Source organism: Octopus bimaculoides, chromosome 28 (genome assembly GCF_046866305.1).
Source record: "Octopus bimaculoides isolate indiv1 chromosome 28, ASM4686630v1, whole genome shotgun sequence".
Taxonomy (NCBI): Eukaryota; Metazoa; Mollusca; class Cephalopoda; order Octopoda; family Octopodidae; genus Octopus; species Octopus bimaculoides.
The window spans coordinates 15,087,972-15,113,302 of record NC_142955.1 but is presented as its reverse complement, the minus strand read 5'-3'; the positions used below and the strand labels follow the sequence as shown (position 1 = coordinate 15,113,302).

Here is a 25,331-nt window from a genome sequence, read left to right as displayed (position 1 = left end):
AACCTTTTAGATGAGATGACGAAGGAATGAGATTTCTGGAGACTTGATGTACTGAAGAAGATCCACACTTCATAAAAGAAATGTTGAAACTCGACCCCCTGGTGGTGAAAAGCACTTATGGCCATTCGTCATAAAAGTGCCCGTGCAGTGCCACATAAAAACACCTTGCACATTGTGAAGTGGTCGGCACTAGGAATGGCATCCAGTAACGACAAATGTGACTGATGTCTGCTGCAGCTTCTCAGCACTGGTCAAACGACCCAACCCATGCCAGAATGGACAACAGACATTATAAGATGATAATGATGAACCGAACATCCTAATCTATCAAAATTTACACAACAGAATCTTGTGTGAAGCTGACATATTTGTAATCTAAACTGACACCTTCACATTGTGTAACAGTTTAAAAATAAAACAACAGAATAGTGGACACTAACATCAGTCTTTCTCCAGAAATAAAACTCGACATTGCTATTTAGTCCAGGTCAACTCTGACGGAGCAGAGATGTGATTATAGACATCCCATCTGTGAACATCCTGTCTGTTACTATAATGTACATGTACGACTACATCATCAAAAAGCTAGCAGCAATGATTATGAAGACGACTGTGACAGCCACTGAAGAAAATAAAATAATAATATTCGCAAAAGAGCACAATTTTTACTCTGCCTTTATAAAGAACTCAAGCACTGTTTGCCAGAAAATATTAATATATTGAGGAATATCAAATGTTTTTCAGTAGAGAATATTTTGCAGCATTTTAAAGAGCCAATTTTACCTGTCTCAGAAGCAATGCATTTAAATGAAGAAAAAATTGCTTCAATTGAAATTCAGTTTAATTAGCATTCATTTAGTTAAATGGACAAATTCGTCTAATACTGACGCATTCTGGCTGGAAGTCTTGGAATATAAAGATGCTAACGGAGGAAATCCTTTTAGAGATGCTGCAAATTTTGCCATTAATCTACTGACATTGCCAAACTCAAATGCATAAGTTGAACGGTTGTTCAGTAGTATGGGTATAATCAAATCAAAATTGAAAAACAAAATGCATCTTCCTGTGCTTAGATCAATACTGTCAATAAAATATGGCCTGAAAAGATATGGCAAATGTTGCGAAAACTTCGATATTGCAAAACACTAATTAACAAGATTGGGACCTTGAATGTATACAGAAGTGAAGACCTGGGCACTGCAGCTGAAAGTGATCAAATCAGTGAAATTAAAAGAATTACTACTCAACGCTGAATATGATTAAAGAAAGTAAATAAAAATGTAAATTAAAAATTATGCTTTTTGTTATAATTAATTTTTAGCATTTTTTTGGTATTTTTTCTACTGAAATTTAGCATAAAATCGTAATTTGAAGTTGGCAACACTGCATCTGTCTTCGAAAATCGTAATTTGAAGTTGGCAACACTGCATCTGTCTTCGAAAATTAGAAATAGCAACCAAATCCAACAAGGACATCTTTCGCTCCTGCAAAAAAAACCGAACGTCTACAGAATTAAAAACATAGAATATCTTCATTGTTAAATACTTACAGAAATGTTTCTTAAAAGATAGTATGGTTATATATATATGTATGTGGTAGTTGAGAAATGCGTTATAATTACGTATTATAAATATTATAATTGGTGATAATCAGCTGATTAAGAGACATTCATGCAAAGGACATTTAACCGGATATCGAAAGAAAGTAAGTTCAATGCGCATGCGTATCTCCGGTCATCAAATATTTCAGTCTGCTAAGTCTAATTAACTCTTTATGTTTCAATATAGGCTGCTGTGGATATGTGTGTGTCCCATACGGGAAATTTGTTCTCCCACGTGAGATCCGGACCCCAGTTATGAACTCATTAGCATACAGCCAATCAGAGCTCAACTGTCAAACTGCCTTTGCGTGGTTATATGTGTTGTTGTTTACTTAGTAAAATAGTAAGGGAGGAGAGAGTTGCTAGCACATCACCCTCTACCCTCATTTTTTCCCATCCACATCTTTACGTTCGGCTTTGTTGTTATTGGAGTGTTCGTGGGGGACCCACCCAGTCAATTTCCCTACTTTTCCGAGCTTTTTGAGACGACGAACGATGGTCGAATGGTCCACGTTGAAGCCCTCGGCCAACATTCTCGTTGTCAAGCTTTTGTCCTCTTCCACGGCTGCCAAAAGTGCCTCGTCGTTGAAATCTGATGGTCGACCTCTTCTTTTTTCATCTGCGAGGTTTCTATCGCCCGACTTGAACTTCCTGAACCATCTTTCAACTTGGCTTTTGCTGATTGTTCCTTCACCAAAAAGTTCATTGAGATCGCGAAATGACTGTGCTGCATTCCAACCTTTCTCGAAGTGGTAGAGCATAATATGACGAATGTGGATATGATTTTCGACACGCATTTTTATATATAAAAAAAAAGAAAAGCCGACCGTTATTTAAAGACGTTTTTGTTCAATGAAATTTGCTGGAAAAAAGCCGCAATAATTATGCACCAACCCAATATTATCAGCTGATTAAGAGAGATTCATACACCGGACATTAGACCTGATATCAACATGAAGTGGGGAAGATCGTTCAATGCGCATGCGTATCTCCTGTCCTGAAATATTTAAGTCGAATTATCTCCCATTATTGCTGTGGATATGTGTGTATGTCCCGTACAGAGAAACAACAGGGTAACGACGTTTTTAGGAGGGGGTGGGGTAGAGTGTAGTGTCGGAAAGAAACAGGGGACGCTAAGCGAAGAGAAGTTGGTATGAGTATGAGTGAGTTAAGGCATTTGCAAAACTGATAGGAGGAATGAAAGAAGGAATGAAGGATTAGAAGAAAGTGATCATTGAGAACTTAGAATAGCGATGCCGAAACGACCAGCTGAAAGTGAAAAGTGACAAAATTGAAAAATTATGGAAAAAATGATGAGAAGCTGAGACAGTGTGAAAGGGTGAAATTTTGGTAGATTACATTAACTGTAAGGAGATTCTTGGAAATCTTCGTTTAAATTTCTTGACTGTTTCAAATCTTCACCCAAAAGTCTCATGGGGTGACGCAGAAATGTCCAAAGTTTAGAGGTTTTACGAACGATAGATAGATAGACAGATACATAGAGGGGAGCTACTGGTGGCATGTGGTCTGTGTATTGCTAGTTTCGGGGTTAAGTATAACTAGACACATGCGAGTGCTTTCAAACCTATAATCCTTCATCAGACGTTCCATGGTGCTTACTACTAGCTTTGGTTAAAGGCACCAGAAGCAGTATGTGGAATTTCCAGCCATCAAGTGAATTCTGGTGGTTGTGGCTGGCTTTGATGGGACATTGGTTCAGACAGCATGTGTCCTGTATTTTGTTATTATGGGAGAAGTCATGTCCAATGGTATGGCCTCACCTTGTGATTCTAACAGGGAGGTCAGACTTTTGATGTCATGTTGCCCAGAAAGTTCTCAGCGTTTTGAAGCTAAATCATTTGATTCATTGAACACATCTGAAATGTAACACAGTCAAAACTTTGGAAGTGGTAGTGAATCTCTTCTTTGTTCCTGAGTAAAAACAGATTTATCTTTCATTCCCGTTTCCCTTCATAGACACTTGCAATAAAAAGCCAAATATTTCATATTCACATAATTCTTTTCTGTTTTAAAAAGGAAGAAATGCAGCAAAGACTTGCAAAAACATTTGTGAAGTTTATGCTGGTGATGTTGTATGTTTTTTCACGTAACCAAATATGCAGTCAACCCCAGCAGAATTTGAACTCAGAATGTAAAGAGAACCGAAAAACTTATAAGCATTTTGCCTGGCGCACTAATGTTCCTGCCAGCTCAAGGCTAGAAATTGCTAACAGGAAAGGGATAGTGTTACAAGAAAATGCCTGACCATATGTGTCTAACTCATTGCAAGGAAAAACATTGAATAATTGAGATGGAGTCAAAATGCATCTAGATAACTTTTTATTGCAAACTCCTTTAAAAACAACTGTGTTAAAATTTGTAGTTCTTAAATTTACAACTCCTGGCTTTGCAGTCCACTTGAAATTTTGAATAATGAGCGAAAAATCAATTAATAGGATGTTTGCCAGCCCTGATTTTACATTCATTGTTACAAATCGATTTTTTTTTAGTGAAATCATTTAAAAAGAAGAATGTTAAAATCTGAAGCTCTAAAACTTTTATCTTCAGGCTCCACAATACACTTGAAAGTTGGAAATTATGTGAAATAAATAGACTTTGCAACTTTGTTTTCTTTATTATCATTAATACCAGGTCTCTGAATGTGTTACATGAAGTCTAGATTACACACACATTAAAATAAACAAATTGTCAAGATTGTAGCAGAAAAAATAATTCTTCTTTGGCAAAAGGCATCCATCCCACGTGTTACAATTGAGGCAGTTGAACTGAAAATCTTAAACTTTCTTTTACTGACATAGAAGGGCAACTGTGATCTGGTGGATTCTTTCTAATCAACCTCAGAATGCTCTGTTTAGACATTGCTTGACCCAGTTGTATCACAAGGAATGGATACACTTTGCCAAAGACAAATTATCTTTTCTACTACAAACTTGATAATTTGTTTAATTGAAGGATTTTTCTTAACTACATTTTTTTCTTTTTCTCATTCAAATGAAACACATTTTGGTACGTCCTTCTAAGTTGGCAACACTCGCTTGCTAAGATCACATGGAGTATCAAATAATGGGCATTCAATATCATGAGGAGTTATTGGCTTATGAATCATCAGTAAATGTAAACACGAAATTTAACACAATCATTAATTTTAATACAAGTCAAGGTACAAAGCAAAAAACTTCACACACGTACGTCCACATGCATCTCCTGTTCCATTTATAGTCAATTCAGAACCTTGAGATATTAGTCAATTATATTGAAACTTGGTATGCAACCTCTTAAGGATACTATATAGCAAACAGGAAACTACAGGAACTACCTTTTTCCTTTCTTCCCTGTATGAATATATTTGTGTTTCGTTAAGTTACCATTTTGAGAGAATGATATACCACAGATATCACAGTGATATGGTTTCTCACCTGTATGAATACGTTCATGTGTAGTTAAGATACTATTATAAGAGAACGATTTACCACAGATATCACAGTGATATGGTTTCTCTCTGGTATGAATACGTGTGTGTTTAGATAAGTGACTACTGATAGAGAATGATTTACCACAGACATCACAATGATATGGTTTCTCTCCTGAATGAATACGTCTGTGAGTAGATAAGTGACTACTGTTAGAGAATGATTTACCACAGATGTCACAGTGATATGGTTTTTCTTCTGTATGAATAAGTTTGTGTTTCATTAAGTTACTACTTTGAGAGAATGATTTACCACAGATATCACAATGGTATGGTTTCTCTCCTGTATGAATATGTTTGTGTCTAGTTAATGTACTACTCACAGAGAACGATATACCACAGATATCGCAGTGATATGGTTTCTCTCCGGTATGAATACGTTTATGTGCAGTTAAGACACAATTATGAGAGAACGATTTACCACAGACATCACAATGGTAGGATTTCTCTCCTGTATGAGTACGTTTGTGTGCAGTAACATGAATACTTCTTGAGAATGATTTACCACAGATATCACAATGATATGGTTTTTCTTCTGTATGAATAAGTTTGTGTTTCGTTAAGTTACTATTTTGAGAGAATGATTTACCACAGATATCACAGTGATATGGCTTCTCACCTGTATGAGTACGTTTGTGCACAGTCATATGACCACTGTTAGAGAATAATTTACCACAGATATCACAATGATATGGTTTTTCACCTGTATGAGTATGTTTGTGCATAATTAGGTTACTTTCTCTGAAAGAAGGACCTTGTACAGATATCGCAGTCATATGATCTCGTCTCTTTTACGATGTCTTCAGAGGAAATCAATTCTATAGTTTTCTCATTCTCTTCTATTACTTTTCCTCTCAAATCCCACTTTATACGTTTTCCTTCTTTTTGTTATTTATTTCTTACAAACACTTCTACAGCTCTATTTCTGTCCAGTGTTACCTTTCTTTAGCAAAACTTACATAAATTTATCCAACTTTAATCAGTTCACAGGCTCCTCTTCTTGACACTCCAGTCAGGGATGTTCATAAATTTGGCTAATATTATTATTTCAGAGCAAATATTTCACAGGAATTCTATCACAGATTTGTAGAAACAATCTGATACATCTGTTTCATATATTTTCCTTTAGTCTTTAAAACATGGTAGATATTGAGGACGTTTCTCCTGTTATGTCAATGTCATCTGATGTTCTGAAATTATAGAGAAACAACAGTGTAAGATGTAGAGGCTACTTAAAACATACAGATTCATTTCTACTGAGATAAACTGTAGAAATAAACATTTAACTTAAGAATTCAACAGGATGCCAACAGCTCATTAAAGAAGTGCCGATCTCTGAAAGTGTATTGAACATGTGGTAGTGGGACACCCAGAAGGACATGGGATGAAAAACTGAAGAACCTTTTAGATGAGATGACGAAGGAATGAGATTTCTGGAGACTTGATGTACTGAAGAAGATCCACACTTCATAAAAGAAATGTTGAAACTCGACCCCCTGGTGGTGAAAAGCACTTATGGCCATTCGTCATAAAAGTGCCCGTGCAGTGCCACATAAAAACACCTTGCACATTGTGAAGTGGTCGGCACTAGGAATGGCATCCAGTAACGACAAATGTGACTGATGTCTGCTGCAGCTTCTCAGCACTGGTCAAACGACCCAACCCATGCCAGAATGGACAACAGACATTATAAGATGATAATGATGAACCGAACATCCTAATCTATCAAAATTTACACAACAGAATCTTGTGTGAAGCTTACATATTTATAAACTACAATGACTTCTTCCCATTGTGTAACAGTTTTAAAATAAAACTACAGAATAGTGGACACTAACATCAGTCTTTCTCCAGAAATAAAACTCGACATTGCTATTTAGTCCAGGTCAACTCTGACGGAGCAGAGATGTGATTATAGACATCCCATCTGTGAACATCCTGTCTGTTACTATAATGTACATGTACGGCTACATCGTCCAAAACAGTCTTCAATATTCATGACTCGTAGGAGAAATTTAAGGGAAATGTGCTGTTATTTCTAGTAGGTCATGTGATCACATGAAGAGTGACAGGACCTACAATGAGAATTGATTTTTTTAACGGAATCCCACGTTCTTGGTTACGGAGTATCCGATTCTGAAAAAAAAAAGATTTTTTTCAAAAACCGCATTTTCAAAATTTCTTTTCATTTTAAACTTTTTCCGGAAATTCTTTTTCGCGAAATCCGTAGAAAAATACAAAGATTACGATGTAGATAAGGGATCTACATCATCTGAAACGTACTTTTAGGCAATTCTATTCAATATTATCCATTTTGTAGAAAGTTATGAGGAAACAAATTGCTAGTAGAATGGGCACACATCGGTAGTTATACAAAGAAACAAACATTCGATAAATTATAAAAAGAGTATTGGTTTCTGAACATTTCAGTGTATATCAGAATATTTCTTAAATGAATGAAAGACAACGAACGTGTCAACAGTGGGGAGTGTAGAAAGTAGCTTCCACAGCAAGAAATAGCAGCCAAAGCCCACACAACTAAGACACGTCTCTTCCATAGCTAGAAACAGCCAAATCAAGCACAAATCATAGACATCTGTCTTCCAAAGTTAGAAATAGCAGCCAAATCCAGCACAAATCAAGGACATTTACTCGTTCATAAACCATAGAAGAGAGACAAACAATCGACATGTCAAAAACCGAACGTCTACAGAATTAATAACATCGAATATTTTCATTGTTTAATACTTACGGAAATGTTTCACAAAGGATAGAGTTGTTATATATGAGTGTATCTGGCAGTTGAGAAATGCATTATAACTATTATAGATCAGCTAAGAGAAAAATTCATTCACAGAGAACTTAACAGGACATCAAAGTAGTATTGTCGATGCGCATGCGTATCTCCGCTCCTCAATATCGAAAGTAACTAAGTCTAATTAACTCTTCACGTACGAGTATATTCTTTTGTATTCTAGGTACAAGATCCGAAATTTTGGGGGAGTGGACGGTCGATTAGATCGACCTCAGTACGTACGCAACTGGTACTTAATTTATCGATCCTGAGAGGATGAAAGGCAAAGTAGACCTCAGCGGAATTTGACCCGCATGAATATATTTATTTCTTTATTGCCCACAGGGCAATTGAGGGGACAAAGAAGGACAGACAAAGGGATTAAGTCGATTGTGTCGACCCCAGTGCATAACTGGTACTTATTTAATCGACGGCGAAAGGATGAAAGGCTAAGTTGACCTCGGCGGAATTTGAACTCAGAACGTAACGGCAAACGAAATACCGTTAAGTATTTCGCCCGGCGTGTGGCAAGACTCCCCACCCTTAAAAAGATTTTTTTGTTTTCGACACAAACCCCACCTTTTCAGGGAAATACGAATCTGCAGAAAAATTGGCAAAAGTCGGCATTTTTAAATTACCCCCTCCCTCACCACCTCATTTCCATCACTTTTTACTTTTTTTTTTGCAAAATATGTGGAAAAACACGGAGATCATGATTCTGAAAAAAATTTCCAAAAATTTTTGTAAAAATCTTTTTTAAGAATTTTTTTTTTTTTTTCTAAATATGCGGAAAAATATGGAGATTATGATTCAGACAAAAATTTCAAAACATTTCTGTACTTAGGGTTAGAGTTTTAGGGTTTCCCTAATCCTGTCCTCTTGGCCCTGTCTCACTGTACCATTGCTCTCTGCCAGTCCCTGACCTGTGTGTTCCACCCACACCTAACAAGAAGTATTTTTGCACACCCTACCCCAACAAACCAATCTACATCTCTTCCTCACGTTTCCTCCTTCATACACTATGCCTACCTCTCACTCCCAAATCTTATCCTCATGGCCTTGTTCCTCTGTACCATTGCTATCCGGTAGCCCCACCTTCACCACTCTAGATCTACCCAGGTTTTTGCCACTCACTCCTCCCACCTCCATACTCTATTTTTTTTTTGTTGTCGGCATTCCGTCGCTTACGACATCGAGGGTTCCAGTCGATCCGATCAACGGAACAGCCTGCTCGTGAAATTAACGTGCAAGTGGCTGAGCACTCCACAGACATGTGTACCCTTAACATAGTTCTCGGGGATATTCAGCGTGACACAGACTGTGACAAGGCTGACCCTTTGAATTACAGGCACAACAGAAACAGGAAGTAAGAGTGAGAGAAAGTTGTGGTGAAAGAGTACAGCAGGGTTCACCACCATCCCCTGCCAGACCCTCATGGGGCTTTTAGGTGTTTTCGCTCAATAAACACTCACAATGCCCGGTCTGGGAATCGAAACCGCGATCCTATGATTGCAAGTCCGCTGCCCTAGCCACTGGGCCATTGCACCTCCACTCCATACTCTATAATCACGCTTCATTCAGAATATACTGCCACGAGTATTGACATTCAAACCTCAAAGGTATGCCCTGGCACTTGTCACAATCTATATCTCTTTCTTCCTTTATTCAGCCCATTTATATTCTGATCCCAATCTCTTGTGAGAATACCCGGCACTTTGCTACCCTCTCTCTCATCCTCCCCTTACACTTCCCTCATATTGGGTAACTATGTATCTCATTTGCTGCAGCAAACCTGTTTTTGTCTTCATTCCTGATCTCTCTCTCTCTCTCTCTGGCTGGGTAACCATGTACTTCCTCCACAGCAAGACACCTATTTTGGTCCTGTCTCATTATAACCTTTCATCTCATCTGATACCTCCTCGAATACCCACTACTCTCTAAAAAGATTTATTTGTCATGCAAGGTACTTGGTGACCCTGTCAGTGCAGGTGCCACTTGAAAAGCATCCAGTCTACACTGTAAAGTTGTTGGTGTTTGGAAGGTTATCCAACTGTAAAAGCCTTGCCAAAACTGATCTCGCCTGTGCTTGTGCTACGTAAAAAGCACTAAGTTCACTCTGCTGAGAGGTTAGTGTTAGGAAGGGCATCCGGTTGTAAAACTCCTGCCAAAATAGTCGCAGAAGTCTGGTGCAAGTTTCTGCCTGGTCAGTTTCTGTTAAACTGTCCCACCCATGACAGCATGGAAGGTGGACATTAAACAACAATGATGATAATGATATATGCAGATGTCAAAGTTAGGAAGCACCAACAAGTTGGAATTTCTCCGATTTGACGGGGATTTTTCAAATTTCTTTTCACATTGCCCTTGGAAATGATGTGGAGCATCTTTTTAACAAAGAATTACTTCGGAAATGTTTTCTTTTAATCCCCCACACCCTCCCTTCCAATCTTTCCCTCTCTGGGCTGATTTTGGTCGATTTTTTGAGCACTACGCATGATGATTTTAGGGTAAGTACTATGCAGTTAAAAACTATAGAAGACTTTACAGTAAAAAAAAACAAAAAAAAAACAGCATAAATATTTTCAGTCAGAAAGGTGTGATTAAAGAGGAATTTGGCTGTTATTTCTAGCATATTCCATGACCACTTTCCTAACCTCTTTCTCACTCTGACAAGTAGTGATGCTTTTCAATATATTTCCTGCCATTAATAGCTTAAAGTCATTTAGGGCACTAAAAAAAAAAACGGTTTTAAAAAATTCATGGTTTTTATTAATTTATCAGTCATAGGATATGCTAGAAACAACAGCCAAATATCCCTTGAATCACACCATTTCGTTTGAAAATATGTACTTTTTTTTAATACCAGAAGGGTTTTACCATAAGTGTATAGTGCCTACAAAATCAACCACAATCAGTCAGCTGGGTGGGGGTGGGAGTACACTTGTACCAGATCAACCCCAAAATCTAATCAGTTCGTGCCAGTCATTAGGCCAAACATTCCTGAAAGTTTCATCTAAACCCATCCAGCAGTTCTTGAGATATCTTGACCACAGACAAACAAACAAACAAACATGACTGCAAACAACACTTCTGCCTTCATTAAGGCAGAGCTAATTAATAAAAATGAATCTTAGAACAATTTATATTTGATACATGGGAATTTATGATAAAGCATCAGATTGTTTATTTATCTGCTGTATTTTAAGCCCTTTTATTTTATTTTAGGCTTACTTCTTGGGTGAAAGATCGCTGATCAGTATCAAATGGTTCATTTGAATACTCTATTTAATTGGCAACCCATTCACACTTTATTTTAGCCACAATATTTTAAGCTCTTTTATTTTAATTTAGGTTTACTTAAAAATATTATTATCCCTTGCTCATATTTTTCATTCTAGTATACTTCATATTTACATATACCCAAACATATACATATGTAGATATACAAACATAAATACACACACAATAGATTTATGGTAAAAACACCATATCTGTCCAGTGCTACTACCTGCTGGATTCCCAAACATCAATTTATAATAAAGCATCAGATTATTTTTATTAAGTTTTATATTTATCTGCTGTATTTTAAGCTCTTCTTTTATTTTAGGTTTACTTCTTGGGTGAAAGATGGTTGATCAAAACTGAATGGCTTGGCTTATTTGAATATTTTATTTAATTAGCATCCAATACAAATTTTATCTTAGACGCAATATTTTAAGCTCTTTTCTTTAAGGCTTACTTCTTGACCTGTGTTTTTCTAGGTTTATTAAATACTTAAGAATATTGTTATCCCTTGCTTACACTTTTCCTTCTAGCATGCTTCACATCCACACATACATATATATCTACACATAAAGTATATATATATACATAGAAATATATACTTCATCATCGTTTAGCGTCCGCTTTCCATGCTAGCATGGGTTGGACGATTTGACTGAAGACTAGCGAAACCGGATGGCTGCACCAGGCTCCAATCTGATTTGGCAGAGTTTCTACGGCTGGATGCCCTTCCTAACGCCAACCACTCAGAGAGTGTAGTGGGTGCTTTTACGTGTCACCTGCATGAAAGCCAGTCAGGCGGTACTGGCAACGGCCATGCTCAAAATGGTGTATTTTATATATAAAAATATATGTGTGTATATGCAAATACATACACACACAATGGACTGCGTAAAAACATCAACTCTGTCCAGTGCTGCCACCTGCTGGATTCTCAGACATTGATGTTTTAGCTCTTTGTGGCCATCATCAATGGAAAATACTGAAGGGGGACGACTCTGGACATACTTAATCAAGCTGTGGCTTTTAACTTAAACAGTCAACAACTCTGATTTGCGCCAGCAGACAGAAAAGTATACTATTACTATAAATTATGAGATCTATTTAATCTCACTCACAGATTTTTTTTAACTAAGCAGTTTGAAACTTTCTTCAACTGGATACACGTACTGATTGGTTAAAATTACCAAAATACAACAAATTTAACATGAATTAACTTCTAAAATACAAAATTTTGTCGAAAACATTATGAGTAAACCGTGTTCTACGTGACACATTCAACCAGTATCAGAAATTTCAAAGTATATATTTAAAAATAATCTGTGACTGAGATTGAATAGATCCAAATTATCTTTCACATAGCATTTTTAAATAAACCCGAATCTCCTCCAAAATGTTTGTTCTCAATTTTATGAAAATCATAATCTGGACGCTTGAAAATGTATCTCTGCAAAGTTTCATTTTAAGAAACTATTCTTCAGACACTAACAAGGAATCAGTCTGGTCACTAAACTATACTTGTGCCTCATGATCTTACAGTGTGGTCTCTTCTCTTTTGTACTTGAGGTCATTGTTTATGTAAACATTTGACAACTTTACAATATTCCCGTGTACGAAACAGTCACATCTTATGTTACTGTATAATATATTTAATGAGTGAAGCATTTAAAAGATTATAAGCAATAAATTCACAGAAATTTGTGGATGCAGTATCTAATAAAGAACAACGTGTAGGGTTGTCAAGAGGACAAATTTTGGTATAGAGGTCCTTACACCATGGAAAGGAAATGCATGAATGGTCAAAGAAGCAGCAGATCAAAACTGCAAAAACAAAACAAAAATTTCTAAACTCTTTGGAAATACTTTTGTCATAATTTCCATTGCATAACACACAAGAAAATTAAATGTAGCAAATAAGAAACAAGAAACTACCCTTTTCATTGCTCCTTAGCATGAATATGTTTGTGTCTTGTTAACTTACTATTTTGAGAGAAGAATTTACCACAAATATCACAGTGATATGGCTTTTCTCCTGTATGAATACGTTTATGTATAGTTAGGGTACTATTTTGAGAGAAAGATTCACCACAGATATCACAATGATATGGAGTCTCTCCTGTATGAATACGTTTATGTATAGTTAGGGTATTACTACAAGAGAATGATTCACCACAGATATCACAATGATATGGTTTCTCTCCTGTATGAATACGTTTGTGCTTAGTTAATACACTATTATCAGAAAATAATTTACCACAGATATCACAGTGATATGGTTTCTCTCCTGTATGAATACGTTTATGCGTAGTTAAGGTACAATTATGAGAGAATGATTCACCGCAGATATCGCAGTGATATGGCTTCTCTCCTGTATGAATACGTTTATGCGTAGTCAAGGTGCTACTAACAGAGAATGATTTACCGCAGATATCACAGTGATATGGTTTCTCTCCCGTATGAATACGTTTATGCGTAGTTAAGTGATAATTATGAGAGAATGATTCGCTGCAGATATCACAATGATATGGTTTCTCTCCTGTATGAATACGTCTGTGTGATGTTAAGGCACTATTATTAGAGCATGATTTACCACAAATATCACAATGATATGGTTTCTCTCCCGAATGAATACGTCTGTGTGATGTTAAGGCACTATTATTAGAGCATGATTTACCACAAATATAACAATGATATGGTGTCTCTCCTGTATGAATACGTCTGTGTACAGTTAAGTAACTCTTATTGGAGCATGGTTTACCACAAATACCACAATGATATGGCTTCTTTCCTGTATGAATACATCCGTGTACATTTAAGTAACTATTAGTAGTGAATGATTTACCACAAATATCACAACGAAACGGCTTCTTTCCTGTATGAGTATAACCATGTGATGTTAAGGATCTTTTATCAGAGAATCGTTTACCGCAAATATCACAATGATATGGCTTGTCTCCTGTGTGAATACGTATGTGTTTTGTAAAGGCAGTATTATCAGAGAATGGTTTACCACAGATATCACAATTATATGGTTTCTCTCCTGTATGAATACGTATATGTGTAGATAAGTGAGTACTTTGAGAGAATGATTTACCACAGATATCACAATGATATGGTTTCTCCCCTGCATGAATACGTTTGTGATCAGTTAGGTGATTATTTTGAGAGAAAGATTTACCACAGATATCACAATGATATGGTTTCTCCCCAGTATGAACACGTTTGTGCACAGTAAGGCCACTACTACAAGAGAATGATTTACCACAGATATCACAATGATATGGCTTCTCTCCTGTATGAGAACGTTTGTGTATAGATAACTTACTACTGCAAGAGAATGATTTACCACAAATGTCACAATCATATAGTTTCTCTCCTGTGTGAATACGTTTGTGCATAAGTAGGTCACTTTTTTTAAGGAAGGACTTTGTACAGACATCACAATCATATGATATCATCTCTTTTTCCATGGGTTCAGGGGAAATCAATTGTATGCTTTTCTCACTCCCTTCCATTATTTTCCCTCTCAAATCCCAGTTTATATATTTTTCTTTCTTTTGTTTTTATACTTTATTCCTGACATACACTTCTACTGTTGTCCTTCTGTCCAGTGTTATCTTTGTTTACCAAATTTAATCAACACACAAGCTACTCTTCTTCACACTCCAGTTGGTGATATTCAGATATCTTGCTTATAATATTATTCCAGAGGAAATGTTTCACAAGAATTCTTCCAAAGATTTGTAAAATACAATCTGGTACATCTTTTTTGTATATTTTCTTTTAGTTTTTAAAACATGGTAGATATTGAGGATGTTTCTTCTGTTATGTCAATGTTGTCTGATGTTCTGAAATTAGAGAGAAACAACAGTGTAAGATGCTGAGGTTCCTTAAACAATACAAATTCATTTCTAATGAGATCAACTGAGCTGGATGACAACAGCTTCATAAGGAAGTGTTGATCTCTCAAAGTAGATGGGACACATGGAAGTGGGACACCCAGGAAGACATGGGAGGAAGGGCTGATTAATTAACTTAGGATGCTGAACCTTTTAGGTGATGTGACAAAGAACAAGATGCCTGGCACCTCGCTGTACTCAAGAAGACCCGTACTCCCCAGCAGAAGTAATCACACTCATCCCTCTGGTGGTGAAAAGTACTTGTGATCATTCCTCATAAAAGCAGACATGCGGTGCCATGTAAAAGTGCCACCATGTTAAAGCAACTGTGTGGTGCCACGTAAAAGTGCCTGTGAAGTGCCATATAAAGCAACCTGTGCACTGTGAAGTGGTTGGCACCAGGAAAGGCATCCAACTGTAGAAGGAATAACAAACCAGAGAGGAGTGTGCTGCAGCTCCCCAGTTTGCCAGCCCTGGTCAAACCATCCAACCCATGCCAGCATAAACAATGGACGTTAAAAGATGATGATGAGCTTAACATTTTAATTCAGCAAAATTTACATCATAGGGTCTTGTGTGAAGATTACATATGTGTAAACTACATTGACACCTTCACATTGTGTAACAGCTTTAAAATGAAACGACAGAATCAGGCTTCCTCCAGAAATATAATTTGTTGTTATTTAGATCCAAGTCAATTCTGGGCAGATATGTGATTATAGACATTCCATCCATGAACATCCTGTCTATTTCTATAACATTGTATATCTATGACTACATCATCCAATAGTCTCCAATATTCATGATCCATAGGAGAAATTTAAGGAAAATGTGCAGTTATTTCCAGTAGGTCGTGTGATCACATGGGGAGTTACAGGTTCAAGACCTTTTATGACAGGTCAAGGAAAAATAAACATTGATGAACGGTGAAGTTTTTTCTTGCGTACTTCTCCCCCCCCCCCCCCACACACACACATATACGCACACAGATTTTCGTACCTTTTCATAAAGGGTTCCCCACCCCCATCATTTTCAAGTGAATGTTGAAGATAATTTGTTTTAAATCTCTCAAATCGGGTAATATTCAACTTATTCGTATGAGCTATTCCGTACAAATCAAGGATAGAAATTAGCAGGCAGATACCGCACAAATCAAGGACATCTGCCTTTCAAAGATAGAAATTAGCAGGCAGATACCGCACAAATCAAGGACATCTGCCTTTCAAAGATAGAAATTAGCAGGCAGATCCCGCACAAATCAAGGACATCTGCCTTCCAAAGATAGAAATTTGCAGGCACATACCGCACAAATCGAGGTCATAGGACATCTCTCATTCAGCGCCAAAAACCGAACACATACAAAATTAAAAACATTGAATATTTTCATTGTTTAATACTTACGGAAATGTTTCATAAAGAATAGTGTCGTTATATATGTGTGTATCTGGTAGTTGAGAAATAAATTATAAATACGTTTTATAAGTATTATAAGCTGACAAAGAGAAATACTTGCAGAAAGGCATTCGAGCCGGATATCGATGCGACGTAGGGAATAAAGTCAATGCGCATGCGTGCCTACTCCTGCCTCAATATTTAAGAGAGATAACTCTTCTTGAATCTTTTTTCGTAGTGTATTTGGTGTGCAAGATTCTTGATGTGAATAATCTTAACCACTTCTATTTCATTTCATTTGCATTTTCTCTCTTTCGGTTCCTACAGAAAATAGATAAAAGTCACAGCTTCCTATACATTTTTGGCTTGAAAATCTTTCTCTTCATGTTCCTCATAAATTTTTTGCGCATTGCAGCTACGTTTCCTTGTCTTTCTTCTAAGGATTTCTGTCACTATCTCGATCGACCTATCCATCCATCTCTTTATTTATATCCCTACCTATGTATGTCTTACTCTATCATTCTCTTCTTGATTCTGTCTAGCATTTAACGTTGTAACGATTTCTTCTTTCTTGTCTTTAACCCTTCATAGCGGAGTATAGGCCACTTTTAACTGAATTCCATGTCGCATAATTTTTCCCTTCCATATTTATACTCTGCCATGAATGTCTCCCTTTCTCTAGTTCCTTTTGTGTTGATCTACACCACGAGTTCTTAGGCCTACCCCTTTTTCTATATCCATCCGGATTCCACTGTAAAGCACTTTCCGCTGCATTTGGTGTGTCCTTTCTAATTGTGCTACCAATCCATTTCCACTTTTTCTTAAATATTTGCTCCCTAATCGAAACGTGATTCATTCTTTGCCATAGCTCCATATTGCTAATGTGTTCGGGCCATCTGATTTTAAGTATACTACGCAAGCATCTGTTGATGAATGATTGTATTTGCTTATTTGACTTAACTGTTGTTCGCTATGTCTCAGCCCCATATAATAACACCGCTTTTACGTTAGTGTTAAAAATTCTTACTTTGTTCTTTATTGAAATTACACTTGCACTCCATACTTTTTTTAACAGGTGGAAAGCAGTCCTCGCCTTACATTACTTACTCTCTCAAAGTCCAACCCCTCGTCCTCAGGTAAAGCTGGCCCAGATGAATGGTGAAGTTGAATGGATTAATCACCCGTGTAATAGATTTTCAAATTGATTACGAAAACACTGATAGTTGACAAGTCTTGTCGTATTAATTTACCAACCAAAGGTTTCCAGAGTCAAAAATGTTTTATGACGCCGAATAGTCAAAGCCCTAGGGAAGCTAGTTGGCCGATACTGCTTTCGACAAAGGATTCCACGAGGTTTGGTGCGTGGAATGTTCGAACAATGTAACGATTTCTGATGGCAAACAAATTATTAATTTCATTGTTTGCAATCTTTTGCATTGGTGTGTTTGTGTATCCGTAAATAAACATGCCTAGAAGGGAAGGTGTTCAAAAGCCGCCAGTGTTAAGGTCATCCAAAATAATGTCTCTGACTATGGAAAGAGAGAGAAAAAAAGTGAAGTACGGCAAGAAACAGGCTGTGCACTATGGCAACCAGGGCATCTGAAATTGATGAGACAAGAGTTGTGTGTCAAAACAAAAACCAGTTGCGTATTGGTGCTGCGCGAGCATTGCAAAAGTGCTGAACAGAGGTATGCACTTCTGACAAGAAATACGATCAACAATGCAGAAGGAAGAGCAATTGCAATAGCTCAGAGAAGCAACTTTCAACTATGATCCAGACATCGATGTTTCTAGCTCTTTCTAGCTATGAAAAAAAAAAAAAGGAAAATAGTGAAGGGAGACAACTCTGGACAGACCAAACAAGCCGTGGCTTTAACTAAAATATTGGGATCCTTTTCAAAACGGGGGCCACATTTTTCATTAATGTTTTACGTAGTGTTTTTGGTACCGAAAGACTTTCAAACTTTGTATACTTATCTATTTTGTGTTATAGAACAGAAAAATATTTTTGTATTCGAATTTATTTCATGTAAAAAATTGTCTTATTTCGATAATTTCAACCAATCACTGACAAGTATTCAGTTGTTTATATTAACTCCTTTGGCTGATTAAGCGATGTAAAGCGTATTTAATCTCCATACCTTCGTTTTATTTGTTTTTTCATTTTAAATTTGCTTTAACCCTAACCCTAACCTTAGGGTTAGGGTTAATTGTTTCAGAATCGTTTGTTTATGTAGTCGGCACTTAATGTATATCGGCTGAATGGACGTCAGTGATTGGTTGAAATTACAGAAATACAACTTTAACATGGAATAATTTATGGATTTCTTTTTTTTTTAAGAAGACTAAGAGAAAAAGATGTTTTATATGACACATTCTACCAGCGTTACAAGTTTCAAAGTGTTTCGTTAATGAAAAATGTGGCCCCCGTTTTAAAAAAGATCCAAATATTGTCAACAAAAATGACTGATTTGCGCCAGGAGACAGAGAAAAGTATGCTATTAATATAAATTAACTTTCACATCGCATTTTTAAATAACCCTGTCGCTCTAATCAAATTCCTTACACATATACATTCACTCACAACGATATACTTTATATGCTATATATATATATACATTACAGAGAGAGAGAGAGAGGTAAATATATAGTTTATCAATAGGAAAGTGAGAAATTAGAGACAAACAAACAGAAAGGCATTTGTTGCTGCCTTCACAGATTTTTAACGTTCAAAAGTAATTGGAAAGTTCAAACTTGCTACATTGATGGACTTTTTAACACTGAATCCCAGTTTGTGATTAATTTATTCCACAAAAAGTTTAGAAAATTGTTACAAGTTTACAGTTTGATGATCTTTACCAAATCAGAAAGCAGGAATTGTACGTGATAGAGAACGAGGGAGTTTGAAGGTGATAGTGAAGAGATTTAAAACTTGAGTTGTTTCTTCTGGAAAATTATATCTTCTATTATTATCTATGGATGACTTCCTCTTTGAGATTATCCTTTGTATTATTATTATTATTCATCGATGATTTTCTCCTTGGGATGCAGATTTTGGAAGTGAAATTCGTTTCTCTCAAAAACACAATTTCATAGCTTTTCAAGGTTAAACACAGAATACAATGAAAGACAAAGGGGGCCAACAAGAGATAGCTGTCAGATATAATTCATACAAAAGGTACATTTATATGATGTCTTTAAGAAACAATTTACACATCAGAAGTGCAGAGTCTGCAATTTTGTAAATATAAACATTGGTACACTGCGTGTTCAGGCTTAATTTCACAATATTTTATGTCATTTTCTTTAAGAAAAACATTTTATGTATTGCCGAAGTCAATATCGTGGGAGTGCATAAAGATTAAAGATGTAGTTGAAAATAGCTAACATAGAGAGGAGTGGAAACCATCTGAATGTTGGAAGAGTGTTACCTGTATTATGATGATTTACACTGGGTATGAAAACTGCTGACATTATGATTGCTGCTAAATACTGAATAGGATAAACAATGTAAGACATGACATTGACAGCAGCAACAGACTACAAAGCCATGACCAACAGGAAGGACTAGAGCAGGCTCATCTCTGGGTGTGTCTTCAGTGAAGGTGATGTCATCACCCCACCCACTACATCTTCAGCTATGTCGTCAGACTCCATGATATTACAGTAAGGTTTCTTTCCTGTATGAATACGTTTGTGTGCACATAAATTACTACAATCAGAGAATGATTTACCACAAATATCACAACGATATGGTTTCTCACCTCTATGAATACTTTTGTGTGTAGATAAGTGAGTATTTTGTGAGAATGATTTACCACAGATATCACAGTTATATGGTCTCTCGCCTGTATGAGTACGTTTGTGTGCAGTAACATAACTACTTCGAGAAAATGATTTACCACAGATATCACAATGATATGGTTTCTCTCCTATATGAATATTTTTGTGTGTAGACAAGTGAGGAATTTGTGAAAATGATTTACCACAGATATCACAATGATATGGTTTCTCTCCTGTATGAATACGTTGATGTGTTACTAAGTCACTATTATTAGAGCATGGTTTACCACAAATATCACAATGATATGGTGTCTCTCCTGTATGAATACGTCTGTGTACATTTAAGTAACCATTACTAGAGAATGATTTATCACAGATATCACAATGATATAGTTTCTCTCCTGTATGAATACCTTTGTGTTTAGATAAGTGAGTATTTTGTGAGAATGATTTACCACAGATATCACAATGATACGGTTTCTCTCCTGTATGAATACGTTTGTGTACAGTTAAGTAACTATTACTACAGAATGATTTACCACAAATATCACAAGGATATGGTGTCTCTCCTGTATGAATACATCTGTGTACATTTAAGTAACCAGTACTAGAGAATGATTTACCACAGATATCACAATGATATAGCTTCCCTCCTGTATGAATACTTTTGTGTTTAGATAAGTGAGTATTTTGTGAGAATGATTTACCACAGATATCACAATGGTATGGTTTCTCTCCTGTATGACTACGTATATGTGTAGATAAATGAAAACTACAAGAGAATGATTTACCACATACATCACAATTTAATGGTCTCTCTCCTGTATGAGTACATTTGTGTGCAGTAACATTACTACTTCCAGAAAATGATTTACCACAGATATCACAATAATATAGTTTCTCTCCTGTATGAATACTTTTGTGTTTAGATAAATGAGTATTTTGTGAGAATGATTTACCACAGATATCACAATGATATGGTTTCTCTCCTGTATGAATACGTTGGTGTCTTGCTAAGGCACTATCATAAGAGCATGGTTTACCACAAATATCACAATGATATGGTGTCTCTCCTGTATGAATACGTCTGTGTACATTTAAGTAACCATTACTAGAGAAAGATTTACCACAGATATCACAATGATATGGTTTCTCTCCTCCATGAATACGTTTGTGTGCAGTTACATGATTTCTTTGAGGAAATGATTTACCACAGATATCACAGTGAAATGGTCTCTCTCCTGTATGAGTACGTTTGTGTGCAGTAACATTACTACTTCGAGAAAATGATTTACCACAGATATCACAATGATATGGTTTCTCTCTTATATGAATACTTTTGTGTGTAGATAACTTACTACTGCAAGAGAATGATTTACCACAAATATCACAGTGATATGGTTTCTCACCTGTATGAATATTTTTGTGTTTCTTTAAGGTAGTATTTTGAGAGAATGATTTACCACAAATATCACAGTCATATGGTCTCTCTCCTGTATGAGTACGTTTGTGCGCAGTAACTTGACTATTTCGAGAGAAAGATTTACCACAGATATCACAATGATATGGTTTCTCTCCTGTATGAACACGTTTGTGCACAGTAAGGCCACTTCTACAAGAGAATGATTTACCACAGATATCACAATGATATAGTTTCTCTCCTTTGTGAATACGTTTGTGCTTAAGTAGGTCACCTTTTTGAAGGAAGAACTTTGTACAGATATCACATTCGAATGATCCCATCTCTTTTGTCATGGGTTCAGGGGAAATCAATCGTATACTTTTCTCATTCTTTTCCACTATTTTTCCTCTAAAATCCCAGTTTATATATTTTTATTGCTTTTGTTTTTATACTTTATTCCTTACATGCACTTCTACTGTTGTATTTCTGTCCAGTGTTACATTTGTTTAGCAAATTTAATCAACACATAAGCTACTCTTCTTGACACTCCAGTTGGTGATGTTCAGAAATTTTGCTTATAATATTATTTCAGAGGAAATGTTTCACATGAATTCTGCCAAAGATTTGTAAAAAACAATCTGGTACATCTGTTTCATATAATATTTTCTTTTAGTCTTTAAAACATGGTAGATATTGAGGATGTTTCTTCTGTTATGTCAATGTTGTCTAATTTTCTGAAATTAGACGAAACAACAGTGTGAAATATTGAGATTACTTAAACAATACAACTTCATTTCTAATGAGATCAACTGAGCTGGATGACAACAGCTTCATAAGGAAGTGTTGATCTCTCAAAGTAGATGGGACACCCAGGAAGACATGGGAGGAAGGGCTGATAAATTAACTTAGGATGCTGAATATTTCAGGTGATGTGACAAAGATGGAGAAACATCTTGCTGTAATCATGAGGACTCCTACTCCACAGCAGAAGTATTCACACGCATCCCACAGGTGGCAAAAAATACTTGTGACCATTCCTCATGAAAGCAGATGTGCAGTACCACCATGTTCAAGCAACTGTGTGGTACTATGTGCCTGTGAAGTGCCTTATAAAGTATCCTTTGCACTGTGAAATGGTTGCCACAAGGAAAGGCATCCAACTGCAGAAGGAATAAGAAATCAGAGAGGAGTGTGCTACAGCTCCCCAGTTTGCCAGCCCTGGTCAAACCATCCAACCCATGCCAGCATAAACAATGTACGTTAAAAGATGATGATGAGCTTAACATTTTAATTCAGCAAAATTTACATCATAGGGTCTTGTGTGAAGATTACATTTGTGTAAACTATACTGGCACCTTCACATTGTGTAACAGCTTTAAAATAAACCATAGAGTAGTGGTCACTAGCATCGGGCTTCCTCCAGAAATATAATTTGATGTTGTTTCGATCCAAGTCACTTCTGAGTAGATCTGTGATTATAGACATTCCATTCTGTCGATTTCTATAACATTGCATATCTGTGTCTACATCATCAAATACAGTATTCAATATTCATGACCCATAGGAGAAATTTAAGGGAAAGGTGTTCGGTGTCGTAAAAGGGGGTGGAAATCAGATTTATAAAAGGCTTCCCCCACCCCCATCATTTTCAAATGAATGTTCAAGATAATTTGAAAAAAATCTTTCTCAAATCGGGTAACATCCAACTTATGTGTATGAGCTTTTCTGCACAAAAAAGGGCATCTCCCTTGCATAGCTAGAAATAGCAGCCAAACCTCCCACAAATTATAGATATCTCCCTTCCATAGCTAGAAATAGCAGCCAAACTTCCCACAAATTATAGATATCTGCCTTCCATAGCTAGAAATAGCAGCCAGATCTCGCACAAATCAAGGACATCTCTCATTCATAAAACATAGAAAAGACACAAAGAATCGCCGCGCCAAAGACCAAACGTCTACAGAATTAAAAACATTCACTATTTTCATTGTTTAATACTTACGGAAATGTCTCACATAAGATAGTATAGTAATATATGTCTGTATCTGGTAGTTGAGAAATACATTATAACGATTACAAAGGTGTTATAGGCTGATTATGAGAAATTAACGCACAGGGCATTTCAAACGGATATCAGCATTATGTAGGAAGTACGATCAATACGCATGCGTGGATCCTGCACCTAAGATCTAAGAGAGATAACTCTTCGTAAATCACTTAATATTTCAGTATATTGCACCTGATTATATTTATGTGAATATTTATATCTGTGTAAGGACGGCGAGCTGGCAGAAATGTTAGCAGGCCAGGCGAAATCCTTAGCAGTATTTCGGCTGTCTTTACGTTCTGAGTTCAAATTCCACCGAGGGCAACTCTACCTTTCATATTTGTGGGTCGATAAATTAAGTACCTGTTACGTACATGCGTCGATCTAATCGATTGGCCCCCTTCCCAAAAACCTCGGGCATTGTGCCATGCAGGAACTACAATAATGCAGAGCTGTTGGTTGTCTCTTCGACTCTCGTTCCCACAGCCACCGAGCTGGCCGCCTTTTATCCGCGACAAAGTATTCAACATTGTGAAACTAAGTACATTTAGTTTCGTATCATTATCTTTAAGAAATTCACAGACTATGATGAGCGTCAAATTAAAATAGGGTTTCTTCTCCCTAAAAGAACGAAAGAAAAAAGACGTTTTGTTGCTATAGCAATGTGTGACATAGACTTCAAATAACGTGAATAGTTTTACTGTACAAATGTTTCGTAGTGCTCTGGTGTTGTCACTGTTCTGTCTGCTTCCTCCACCATCCATTTTGTTCATTTGTGTCACTGTCCAGCCCGCAGCCATATCTTTGTGAGGCTGCATAGCCAATTTTATGAAATAAAGTAGCTCTCTTACCAACCACATGGTTCCAAGTTCAGTCCCACTGTGTGGCACCTTGAGCAAGTGTCTTCTGCTGTAGACTCGGGCCGACCAAAGTCTTGCGAGTGGATTTGGTAGATGGAAACTGAAAGAAGCCCATCATATATAGTGGCTTCATGCATGCATAGCATGGATTCGATCCTCGATTGCGGAATGTCGCCTAACAGCAATCTTCTCATTGTAGAACAATAATTTTTCTGTGACAGCATTTCCATTCGCCAGAGGCCTTTGCTAAGCAGAAGAATGTCTTTGTGGTATTATTTGATTCTTTCACACACACGATCGTCAATAACAAAACAAAAAAAATCAATTACCTGACATCCTAATATAAAACCCTCTCTCTTTTACGTTTCAGTCATTTATGGCCATGCTGGAGCACCGCCTTTAGTCGAGCAAATGGGTCCCAGGAATTATTCTTTGTAAGCCAAGTACTTACTATATCGGTCTCTTTTACCGAACTGCTATGATATGAGGACGTAAACACACCGGTATCGTTTGTCAAGCGATGTTGGGGGGGGGGGGGGACAACCACAGACGCACCAACACACACACACATATATATATATATATGGGCGGCGAGCTGGCAGAAACGTTAGCACGCCGGGGTCGACTTTGCCTATCATCCTTTCGGGGTCGATTAAATAAGTACCAGTTACGCACTGAGGTCGATGTAATCCACTTAATCCGTTTGTCTGTCCTTCTTTGTGTAGCCCCTTGTGGGTAGTAAAGAAATAACATATATATATATATATATATATATATATATA

At 36.7% G+C, this 25,331-nt stretch overlaps 2 protein-coding genes across 2 annotated transcripts in view; both read right to left on the bottom strand.

The window, feature by feature from the left end:
- The window catches only part of LOC106874810 (uncharacterized), a 40,294-nt gene extending 23,504 nt beyond the window's left edge, over positions 1–16,790 (bottom strand). The window contains exons 1-3 of the mRNA XM_089344614.1: positions 16,467–16,790; positions 13,232–15,014; positions 4,975–5,829 (exon numbers count right to left, since the gene is read on the bottom strand). Of these exons, the coding sequence (XP_089200740.1) occupies positions 4,975–5,829; positions 13,232–14,681 (2,305 nt within the window). The 5' untranslated portion in view covers positions 14,682–15,014; positions 16,467–16,790. The remainder of the gene's footprint in view (positions 1–4,974; positions 5,830–13,231; positions 15,015–16,466) is intronic.
- Positions 16,791–19,242: 2,452 nt separating this feature from the next.
- On the bottom strand, positions 19,243–25,327 carry LOC128246992 (uncharacterized). The gene is made up of 2 exons (XM_089344399.1): positions 23,645–25,327; positions 19,243–22,376 (listed from the first exon to the last, which is right to left on the bottom strand). The coding sequence occupies exon 2, from the start codon at positions 21,993–21,995 to the stop codon at positions 20,025–20,027; it is 1,971 nt and encodes a 656-aa protein (XP_089200525.1). The 5' UTR covers positions 21,996–22,376; positions 23,645–25,327; the 3' UTR covers positions 19,243–20,024.
- Between the last annotated feature and the right edge of the window lie 4 nt (positions 25,328–25,331).